The sequence below is a fragment of the Cryptomeria japonica genome, chromosome 8 (genome assembly GCF_030272615.1).
Source record: "Cryptomeria japonica chromosome 8, Sugi_1.0, whole genome shotgun sequence".
Classification (NCBI taxonomy): domain Eukaryota; kingdom Viridiplantae; phylum Streptophyta; class Pinopsida; order Cupressales; family Cupressaceae; genus Cryptomeria; species Cryptomeria japonica.
Genome location: NC_081412.1, coordinates 675,429,781 through 675,442,291, shown reverse-complemented (window position 1 = coordinate 675,442,291; position 12,511 = coordinate 675,429,781). Strand labels below are relative to the sequence as shown.

At 37.8% G+C, this 12,511-nt stretch overlaps 1 protein-coding gene across 3 annotated transcripts in view; it reads right to left on the bottom strand.

Annotated features, from left to right (window-relative positions):
- Nucleotides 1-2,510: 2,510 nt before the first annotated feature.
- The window catches only part of LOC131032376 (acyl-CoA hydrolase 2), a 256,053-nt gene continuing 246,052 nt past the window's right edge, over nucleotides 2,511-12,511 (bottom strand). For all 3 annotated transcript variants that reach the window (XM_057963331.2, XM_057963330.2, XM_057963329.2), the window contains 3 exons: nucleotides 3,285-3,333; nucleotides 3,078-3,146; nucleotides 2,511-2,966 (listed from right to left, as the gene is read on the bottom strand). In XM_057963331.2, the coding sequence (XP_057819314.1) occupies nucleotides 2,901-2,966; nucleotides 3,078-3,146; nucleotides 3,285-3,333 (184 nt within the window). In that variant the 3' untranslated portion in view covers nucleotides 2,511-2,900. The remainder of the gene's footprint in view (nucleotides 2,967-3,077; nucleotides 3,147-3,284; nucleotides 3,334-12,511) is intronic.

The window sequence follows — 12,511 nt, the reverse complement described above, 5'->3', positions numbered from 1 at the left end:
TTGTTCATTAATATATTCATTAAACTGTTCATTACTACATCTATTATTACATACGTTAAGTTGTTCATTACTACATCCATTAATATGTACATTAAGTTGTTTTGTGTTCACTAACATATGTAATAGTATTTTCATTATATATAATTATTAACATATATAATAAAATAATCGTGCAACTTACCTGTAACTTGTTGTCGTAGTATCTGGTCTTCCCTCCTTACCACGCAACCTCTCTACCTTCTGCCTTCCCCTGATCTTGTGTTTGTTATGGGTTTTATACCCGTGGAGAGGGATAGATGTGACCCTCCACGGGGCCCCTTCCGTGGAAGGGGTGTGACGGGTCGCAGCCTAGGCTGCGGCTACCGTCACACCAGGCCTGGAATTTGACGATCACCCCTACCTGGCATATGAATTTTTTTATGATGGTTTAGTCATTTCAATGCCTTTCATTTGACGTTTTCAGAAAAATATTAACTGTCAAAAAATATAAAAGTAGAAGATTGAAGCAATGAAAACCAATGCACATCTTTCTTGGGAAGAAATGAAAATCATTAGCTTAATGAGAAAATAATGATAAATTAGTAATATATGCAAAAAATTTAAATTTATTAAATAAGTTTCTAAATTAATACACTAATATATATTATATATTAACATTAAATGATAATCAATTAATAATTACTAATTTAGTAATAATAAACATTTAAATTTTAAAATTATATATTATAACAAGTTTCTATAACAATCTTATTAAATATATTTAAAAAATTAAATTGACTATGTTTCTAAATTCATATATAAAAAAATAGAATATATTGTAAAAATTCATATTAAAATATTTTATCAATTATACTCTATGATTTCAATTATGACAAGTTTCTAAATTCATATGAAAAAATAGAACTATTCTAAAAAATCATATTAAAATATTATAAAATTAGAAACAATTACATCCTTCCATATTCTAAATCTTTCCATTTCAAAATATTTTAAATAAATTTGTATTTTTATAATAAACATTCTAAACTAATATATATATTACCTACTATATTTTTTTACAGTTTATTTATATTTTGAAGTGTCATCTATACGGTTTTAGAAAAAAATAGCATGTCAAGACATACGTTCTACTAATTTTTTAAGCTGTCAAATACGGTTCAAAAGTGAAAAAACAGCCATTTTGCCTGTCAAATTCCAGGCCCGTGTCACACCACTTCCTTTCTGAAGGAAAGGGTGTGACGGTAGTCGCAGCCTATGCTGCGGCTTCCGTCCCACCACTTCCCGCATGGAGGTGGAGAGGGGGATCCACGTAATATTGCCTTAATGAAATATATCTTTGTATTAACTATAACATTGCCTATTTTAATATATTTAAACATAACATTGCCTATTTAATATATTTAAATATATCTACGTAATTTTCCCAACTTTAAAATATAATAGTTTATTCTTTGTAAATAATATATTAATATTATTTAAGGTTTTAATTCCATCATTTTGATAATTGCCTTTCATCATTTTAATAATTGTTTTTAATAAGGCTTACATTGGGTAGTGAGGTAGGGTTATCACAAATAGTCTTTGGAGTTGTCTGGAACACTGAAGAACACCTTCACGGAACTGCAAAATTGTAATTTAATCTCTTCCAAAAGCTTACTATACTTGGCATTGCATGTATATTGATCTTCTCATTGACATGGCTGATTTGGTCTTCGGAATTGCAATGGTTAAAAACAATTTAAAATATTCCAATTCACTCAAAAGACCGGGGTAATGACAAGTAAACATTATTGGACACATACGAACTTATTAGCCATTGCACATATTTCACTTTATTTCATCGCAGGTCACCTTGTGTCGGGAACTTTAAGAAATCAAAATAGGGAGATCCGAAGCTACCCAATTTCGTGATCAATCCGTAGAACATTGTATCTTTATGTCTACAGCAAAAGTCAAATAATCATTACTGAACACCGTAGAGGTCACACTTTATGTCCAGAACTATTACAAATCGAAGGAGAAAAAATCTAAACCTGAACATTTTTGTCACCAATCTGGGGAATGTTGTAGCATTATCTATGCTGCAATAGTCAATTAAAGTCTGCAGAATTTCAGAAAAAAGGGCATACTTTCTGAAGAATTATTATCTCCATCTATCTTAATTGTTAATCTTTCAGTATCAAATCCTTTTACTGTAAAATATTAGCCACAGATCTGTAATAGAGATGTTTACGTATTTGTTGTTTCCTAATAGATCTTTCAAGTACTTGTGTTTGTACCAATGCAAGATTTAGACATATGCTAGCATAGTAGAAAATGTTGCTTGCAACAGATGCTTTCAATAAATGCAACAAAGTTTAGCGTTGCCAAGACGCTACTCATTCATCTGTGAGAAGATAAAAAGGTCAAATAATAGAAAAGATCATAAACGATATAGTTGTTTTTTAATATTTTAGGCAAATCTTGAATGCTTTTAAGCAGAAAAAAACTCTTTTAGATAAAATTCAATAGAAATATCATGGTACCACACAAGTTACTTGATAATTGAAATTCTCTTTTGTCCACATATTATTTGTCAATATACTCAATTTTCAGCCTGCTTGGAAATCAATCTCAATCAGGTTCAAATTTGATCCACACTGAGGAATTCGTGGTGGATATCTAATCGGATCATAAACATTCTACAGAAAAATTAAAAAAGTAAACTAACAGCTCACATCCATACTCTTTTTTAGTATAATTGCTAGACTGAATAAATAATTTAGCATATACGAGTTGATCATCACACTGGTGACCATCTTTGTCCTGTCTAGCAATTATAACACGGAATATTTTAGTTGGAATGAACATGTTAATTTCCAGGCAGTGATTTGCTCTGATCATATTAACTTATAATGGGATCAAAGTTTTGAAGTAGGCTGCAACTTTCTTCTGATTGATCCTTCTTGTGCCAATGACACGACAAGCTGGCATTCAATGTAGTTCCAAATTAGTGATTGAGGATTTAGAAAGACAACATAGTTTTTGACGCCCACAATCAATAAAGCAGTCAACATGCAAGCATATTCTTGATTTACCTCTCCAGCTCTTGTGTACATGCGTCCAACATTGAATCCTCGACCTCCACTTGCTATCGGACTTTCCATCTACATGATATATCACATATTAGATGGAGGAAATTATGCAACTAACAAATATTAGTATAAAATAGATACACAATGCTAACCTGGACACTTCAATTATAAATTTATTGATCAAATTTTAAAGCGAGTCTTCTGGCTTACCTCAAACAATAACCATTCATCAGCTTTGAAAGGCTTGTGGAACCACATTCTGTGATCAAGGGAAGGAGCTGGTCATTATGAAGCATTTCAATTTTTATTTCTCTTATGTACATTTCCCATAATTTTACTTGTTTTTGGCCTATCTGGTCATACATGTAATATTTTGCAAAAGACACGATGTATTCATATTACAACTACTCGATTTACAGGAGCAATATGCATGGCTGTCTATAATTATGAGATACAAAACTTCTATACTATAATAGACAAAATAAAGCCATATTCCAATAGTGCGCCATAGCTGAGCAAAATATGGGATTGAAATAATCTAACTAGACATGATGGAAAGGAAAATTCATATGTAGATGGTGTGACAGACAAGAAGTTAAGAAAATTTTGAAGAAGAATAGCTAGAGGATTAATTTATTGCAATCTATACAGATAAGAAAACTACCACTCGTGTAGACATCAGGTTTTAGCATAAGAGATTATCAAGGTGAGTTGCATATTTATTTTGGTTTATAAATAACAAGGGATACAACTAATACAGGATTTGAGAACTCCAAAATACTTGTGTCTGTGATTGCTAGCACAAACTTCCACATATCTTTCACAGTAAGCAAACCTAGTTCTACTTATCCTTTATAGTAATTCAAGTTAATAAACCCTCCATTCAGGAGCCCCCAAACTGTATACATCTTATAAAATTAATTCTTATATACAAGGTGAAGTGCACACAGAAAATACTGAGAGGGGCCGGGGAGGTGGAAGGGCGGGGGGAGGGGGTGAATCAGTATTCTAAACTTCTAAATATAAAACATGAGATTCAAAAATTAAAAAAAAAGGCAAGAGGAACCATTAAATATGAAAACAACAAAATTTCACGTGAAAAACCCTTTCGGGTAAAAAACCACAGCTAAACTATGCTTTCATGACAACAATGGGCATCGATGTGGATTACATAAGTGAGCAACATCTCACTAAGAGCACCAACCCTCCTTGAAGCACCAACTCCAAAATGCTAAATGTTTACCGCTACAATTGATAAATTAAATACAGGAAATAATAATATACATGACAATGCATACTAGACACAACAGTAAATAATATCTTTATTCACACATGCAATTATTACAAAGAAGAAAACCAGAAATGGTCGGCCAACGATTACAATAGATCCAACTATGCTATACTACCTTCTTTGGCGGTACACAACATATTTCAAAGACCCACCGGTTGCCGAGAGGTACACAACCGTCAACCAATTGCCACCTAACTACCTGAGAGTGACAACCCACTTAACACAATTAATTAATACATTGTAGGATAACAAATATTATCAAATATAACCATAGGCATTTTATGCCAACTACATCATCCCCCCAAAAAGAAAAAGTCGTCTTCTAGATGACAAGTCAACATCAAGTAATATATAGGGAGACTATAGACAAGAGTGTAGGCAATGACTTGTACTAGACAACCCCAACTTGTAGTGTACCTACCAAATCAAATGGGGGTTTGGGGGCAACGTTCCCAACGAGGTCAAGGGGCAGCACCCCCATCAGGGTCGAGGGGCAACGCCTAGGGTGTGCTCCCTGTCACGGTACAGGGCGGAGTCGAGGGGTAGTGCAATTTGTACGACAACTTCTTGGCAATAAATTTTTCCATACGAAATTTCCACATGGCAGTTTTATATCCGTATGGTGGCAATTTCCTGTTGGTGGTTTGGTGTCCGTACAATGGCAATTCCCTCAAGGCGGTTTGATGTTCGTACGGTGGTGATTCCTTTCTGGGGGTTTGATGTCTGTACAATGGTGATTCCCTCCTAGCGGTTTGATGTTTGTACGGTGGCAATTTCCTGCAGGAAGTTTGATGATCACTGATGTACGGAATGTCTCGTGTTTGTATGATGAGGTCATGGCCTTTACTTGCCTTCGTGTGTCCTTCCATACGGATTCCTTTGTACGGGTTGAGCTTTATTCCCTTCGTCCAGCCCTTGACTCTGCCAACGTACGGTTTGTCTGTGGCTTTTTTGAATTTTGACTCTGCACGGATTTGTGGTATGGAACACTTCAGACCCCAAATCTTCACTCCTTGTTCGGCTAGTATTCTGTACAACGTACGGACCCTTCTAAGGTAGATGATGTGCTTTCAATTGTACGACTCTTTCTCATACAGCCCCTGTATGGCATATGGATGGCATGCTTCCCAGTTTCCTTCATTGTTCCTGCAACTTCTATTCTCCATCTCATACAGCCTAACCCCATACAATTTCCTTGAGCTTGTTCCTATACATAATGTTTGGACTTGGCCTATGTACGGACTTTGCACTTCCTCAATTTTGCCAATCTGTAGCATGTTACAGTCGAGGTGGAAGACTTCGTAATCCTCCATTTGGCAGTGAAATAATCCGTTCGGAGAGCTCATCTCATCCTCTGAGCAATCTTCCAATTTGAGCACCCCTTCGTCATTAGGTTCCATCGTTTCCCATCCTCCCTTCATCCCAAAATCTCCACCCTTAGACTCTGAGTTGGAGGCTACCAATTCTTCACTCACTACTTGGTTCCTCAAGACGATGGTGTACTTCCTCTCCTCACTCTCGATTGAGTGTGTTCCGCTTCCAATTATGATTTGCCTTGGCTGTTATCAACCACCCTCTCCCAAGGAGTGTGTCGTACGCCTTCTTCTGCAATGGGATGACTATGAAGTCCAAGAAAAATTGTTGTCCCAATCATTACCCTTTGTGCTATCAATGTTCCCAACAGCTCGATGCCATGTTGGTTGGCACCTACCAAGTGGAAGGTCGACGGCCAGAGTGTCAGCTTCCCCAGACATTTCCAAGTGTCCTTTGGTAGCACATTAACTCCCAAGCCCCTGTTGATTATGGTGTTTGCCAACTTTTGTCCCATTGTTTCTATCTTGACAACAGTCGGCTTCCTCCCGATGCTCACCGTCAACAACATTGGATCACTTGTCTCATTCCCTTCGGATGGTTGTTTTCCCGTCAGTTCCTCCTCTTGTGGCTTACATTGTTTCTAGATGATTGTATCATCGTTGCCTGTGTTGGCAATTTCCATTCTTAGTTGCAGCATTGTTTCAAGAAGGTCTGCCACCTTGATGGGTATGGTTGTCTGTAGTACCTGTCGAACTATGTTCTTCTCTAACTCCTGCAATGACGTTCCTATAGTTCCATTGGAGGTTACTCGTTCCTTCGCCAAATTTTTTTCTACTTCGACTTTGGCTTCTCGGAGTAGTTCCTTCTCTGTACAAGCGTCTGGGTACATCGTCTTCCTCCTCTATTCTCTCGTAATTGCCCGAATCACCTTGTCTTGTCCCTCTACACCCAGCATATTAATACCCTTCTGCTTCGGGCAGTTGGTATCTTCATGATCACCTAGTCCACACCATTTGCACAATAATTGTACGTTGTCTTTCTTGTTATGGTAGTCTCTTGCAAAGTGTCCCCATTCGCTGCATTGTTGACACTGTATGATAGGACGTCCTTTGGAGTTGTACTGTATTTCGTTTGGCCCTAGTTGATTTCCATTGCAGTCGAGCGATACGTTTTTGGGTTTCGATGGGCTGGACTCTCCCTGTGTGAAGAGTACTTGCATACTTCTAGCCTTCAAATTACATGGACACTCCTTTATTGAATGACCCTTCACCTGGAAAATCTCACAAAACATCTTTTTAGGACAATTACCTTTCATGTGCCTCTCAATTTTGCACTCAATACACCATAGTTCATTACATTCTTTATTGGTTGCTTTCTCAGCCTTGAATTCTTTCATCATTCTCAACATATCCCGTCGAAGGGCTTGTACGGTTTTGCATTCTTCATCACTGCTACCTTCGGTGCTCTCGTCATCGTCAGTCTTCCTCTTCCCTCGAGAGGATGTTTTGTTTTCATTCTCGATGTCCATTGCTTGATTGTAAGCATCGACATACGAGGACGGAGGCACTACTTTCATCTTCTTGCACAGCGAAGGGATCAATCTCTTAGTGAACCACCTCTTCTTCAACTTGTCGGCTCGATGGTTCTCCATCTTGTTCAATAGTTCTTTGAGCCTATGATTGTAAGAGCATACGCTCTCATTTTTACCTTGCTTGGTATTATAGATTTCTACTATAATCTCGTTGTCATCCCTCAACAGTTTGAACTCCTCCTTGAACGCCTTCTCTAGATCAATCCATCTCACCTTGTGCTTAGCGTCGAGGTTTGTGTACTGGTCAATGGCAATCCCCCAAAGGGTGGTGGAAAATGCCTTCAGCCTGTCCCTATGAACTTTGGGAGTATCTGCTTCTCCTAGGTGTTCATCATTGTTTACACTTGGAAGGTATTGTGTGTATTCGCCTTATGTGTTGGACTTGGGTGGATTGTTTCGACCACTACATTCCTATGTTTTCCCTGCACTCTCGGCCATGTAGGCGTCCTCTACACGTCCACCTTCAATGTCCTCGACACTTCGAGTACTTCTAGGTATGCTGAACCTGGGTGGACTGTTCCGACCACTACGTTTTGATGCTTTCCTTGCACTCTTGGCCACGTGTGCATCCTCTACATGTCCACCTCCAGTGTCCCAACACTCCAAGTACTTCCAAGCTCTGACTCGTCCCTATGCTCCCTTTGGTAGAGAGTTGGCGGATCACCTAATCACTTAGTCTTGACCACCCTGTGATCTCTTCTCACCTTTACTAGGGTCTATGGACATGAACCACTCAAGGCTGATCCGATTTATTTTAAGGCAACGACGCCAAAAATGTTTACCACTACAACTGATAAATTAAACACAGGAAGTAATAATATACGTGACAACGCATACCAGACACAACAGTAAAATATATCTTTATTTACACATGCAATTATTACAGAGAAGAGGACCAGAGATGGTCGGCCAAGGATTACAATAGATCCAACTATACCGTACTACCTTCCTTGGCAGTACACAACATATTTAAAGGACCCGACGGTTGTCGAGAGGTACACAACCCTCAACCAACCAATACCTAACTACCTGAGAGTGACAACCCACTTAACACAATTAATTAATACATTGTCGGATAACAAATATTATCAAATATAACCATAGGCAATAAGTGGAAGTGGCTGGTCATAATGCCAAATGTAGTGCTCCTTCCATGTTATATCTTATCCTCCCACTGCACAAGTGGTCGAGATGGTTTACTTTGCTTATTGCTAACGCTAATGGGTGCTAGTGTTGTGTTCAAAAACGAAAAACACTAAAGGGGTTATTTCAGTGGTATCAGAGCACTGATATTCCTGCGATCCTATGCCTACAACAAAAATTTAGAATTTAATAATGGGTTCGTATGAGCAGAAGACGAGGGAAGAAATTCTTGTCATGTTCGAGGAATATGATACACTTCTTCAACCTATTAAGAAAATATTACCTTTCAATAGTTTCATGAGCCACCATCCGAGATTATGCTACAAGACTAAGTTTGTGAAGAGAAAGTAACACACGATAGCTTTTGATCTATTTGCTCAGGAAGAGGGTAAACCTACAAGTGAGGAGTTTGAGAATGTTGATGATGATTCCTATGACATGTATGTACCAACCACTGATGAATTGCCATTCAAGACATGTATGCACCTACCATTGATAAGTTTGTGATTCAAGAAGAAGAAAAATTAGTAGTTGAGGTTGTGCATGATGAGTTCCTTAATGTTTCTTATGGAGCTAGTGATGGTGTTGAATGTACTCAAGTGCTTCCAAAGAAAAAGAAAATGAAGATTGAAGAAAATACTGTCACTGAAATTATAGAACCAATTATGATAAATCAGCCACAAGGAGGTATGAATTCATTTGGTTCTCCTCTAATTGAGTCTAGCATTGTTTCATCACCTTCACCTCATCTTGGCAAGGAATCAAACCATAGTTTGGGATTTGTTGAATTAGATGATGTTCATAAACATGATGGAAACTAAGAAAATTTGGAATGTAGTGAACAAAAAGGCTTAGATCACACATCACCTGAGCAAAGTAATCAACAATGTTGCATTTGGGATCCAAGTGTGATGGATCCTACATACGACATAAATCTCTCTTGTAATGTACCTATTTATGATTGTACTACAGTCCCAATTTCTTCTTACCAATTAGACATGAAGAATGGTACTAATAACAGTGCTGATGTAGAAAACATCTTTTCAGATTTTTGCAATAGCAACAGATATCTTATGTATGATTGTGATTTGGAGGCCACAAACAGTAACTTGGAAGGTCCCAAATTTGATGAGGAAATGGATACATTTAAGGATGCCTACATGGTAAATTTAGAAATGGAAAAGGTTAACAAGTTGTTGAATGGTGATTCATGTTATGAATCTGAAAATATTGTAGCTAATGATGAAGTTCCTGATGACCAAGAGGCTGTGCTATTTTGTGAGTCTAAAATATACCAAGATGATGACACTCAAGGGGCAGATTTAGAGGACCAATCAGAAATTGCATTTCAGAATGATGGTAATGAGATTCATAGTTTGAAAAATGAGCTGAAAGTCACTAAAGACATGATTGCTATAGCCCTAACTTACCGGTTCGGGTTCGGATTCAGGTATGGATTTACAGATTCGGCAAAAAAAAATTTCCTTGGGTATGGGTATAGGTTCGTCCATACATATATGTATACACACACACACACACACACATCTATATATATATATATATATATATATATATATGTATGTATGTATGTATGTATGTTCAAACATCAAAATTATAAAATACAATTATATAATTTATAAACTATCACTACCATTATTGATTATTACAATGATACAATCCATACAAAAATGAAATATAAATGTGACTGTTGCAATGATATATTACAACAGTTATAAACATATCAAATATTACAGAGAATAATATAATACAACATCATTCAACCACAAAAAAAGGATCCTAAGTTAGAGCACGACAGAGATGAATAAGAATAGCATTAGGATAGAAGGATGAACAAAATAAGGACATAAATAAAAGCAGATCTGCAGTAGTCTAGAACAACTTGGTGCGATAGAACAAGAGAATATATGAGCAGCCTTATGTAGAGGATAAGAACAAAATTCAGAGCAGACTGGTGAAGAATATTGGAAAGGATCAGAGAGACATGGGTTTAAATGTTAAAAAAATATTAAAAAAAGTATTTTTTATTGATTTTTGTGTTTTAATGACCCGTGGGCCCCGTTTTTGGGAACCCACGGGTCTGGATTCTCCTAGTCCGCCCGGGTTCTCCTTGGGTTCCACCCGGGTCCTACCCAGGTGGATGGGTTCTCTGTAGGACCCACAGAGAACCCATCCACCTAGGCAAGACCCACAAAGAACCCAAGTGGGACCCACAGACAACCCATCCACCTGGGCAAGACTCAGGTGGAACCCAAGGAGAACCTTGGGAGGACCAGGACCCGGACCCAGCCTAAAATGCCAAGAAAAGAACCGATGTCTTAGTTAGTACTGTGAGATTTTGCCAAGATCAAGAGCTCAATGAAAAGTACAATAGAGAGACAAAATATAGGATAAGAATAAACTGTATTCTCATCAATAGATAAAATGATCAATTGTTCCATCTTCATACAATGTAGATGAGCCTTCTTATATAGGCAAGGCTAGGGATATTTGAGCACACAAACATGACATGTGGCTCAATAAGAAACAAGGATAGGTAGGAAATAGGTGTGGTTAGGTAGGAGAAACAATATAATAGTCCACATGAGGTGGATCACCCACTGAATGTGGAGTGTAACAACAAGATCAACACCATAAAAGGTGGAAATTTTCCTACACACACTATCCCAATGTGGCACAAACACCCAAGTGTCTCATACCCAAGCTACTATGAAATGCATTTCCTAAGTAAACTTAAATAAAGTGTAATAATATCCATGATGAATAATTATTTACACCAACACCCCCCCTTAAGTGCAACTTAGGGGAATGCAGTTAAGTCTACAATGCAACTAAGCAATGCAAGATGGGTCCTGGACAATAGGCCATGTTAGGTACCCATGTACAAATGCAAATGCATGAAAACCAATGCAATGAAATCTCTCACAAAGCGGGGAAAGAGAGAAAAACCCAATGGGAAAAAACCCTCCCCCAAAAGAGAGATGAAAAACTAGATACAAAGAACTCTCATAGAAGTATGTGAAGGACAAAACCCCATGTGAGGAAAAAGTCCCCCCCATATGAGAGAAGAAGAGAAGCTAGGAAGCCCCCCCTCAATGTGGAATTTGCACCAATGATAGAAGCTCGATGTATGAAGAACTCCACGAACGTCGAACAATATTCCTCCCCTTAGGAAGAAACAAAACCAAAGGTGTATCCATGAAGTCTCCCCAATCATGAAGGGAAGATGTATGAAGAAAACTCATGATGAAAGGAATCTCTGAAAACTGCTCAAGTGTCCCCATGTCAATGTTGAAAGATACCCCCTCCAAAGGTGGTAAATTGTGCCACACTGCTGAAAAAGGTACTCCAAGATCTAGTGGAGATGGATGTAGAACATGTCCCAAAGACTCACATGTCTCCTCAAAAAATAAAGAGACCTCCTCCAACTGCTGTACATAAGTATCCACAATCATGTCAACCTCCAAAGAATGATCATGTAGAGAATGAACAAGAGGGTCAGAGTGTTCCCTCGCAACAATCGAAGAAGGATCACCTTCATCAAAGAGAAGATGAATGTCATCAATGATGTCTCCCAAATCTGTAATGGAGGATTCCACAAACAAACCTGCAATGCCTGTCAAGTAATCATCCCATGAATATGAAGTTGGAAGACAATGAATATCCTGCTGCACTAAATCACATGAAGGCAAAACTGTCGCACTATCTGCATCATCAGGTGCAATAGGTGATGTGATATCAATATGAGGAGATGAAATACAAGACTCAAGAACGGGTTCACATATGAAAATCCCCATGTTCAAGTGCCCAAAGTTCTCCTCAAAATCTAAACCACAACAAGAAGTGTGATTAACATGTGTAGAATCATCAAATGTGAAAACATCATCATCAACAAAATCTGAAAAGGAGTATAACCGAGATGCATGATCAACCACCCCAGTCGCAATGATAGCTCTAGTCTCCAAGTCTCTAATGAAAACTGACTCAGGTGTGAACTCCACAACTCTCTTAGTTGCGCCATGTGTGATTTGATAGATAGAAAGGAGATTGTCTGTCAAGTGGGGTACACACAACACATCA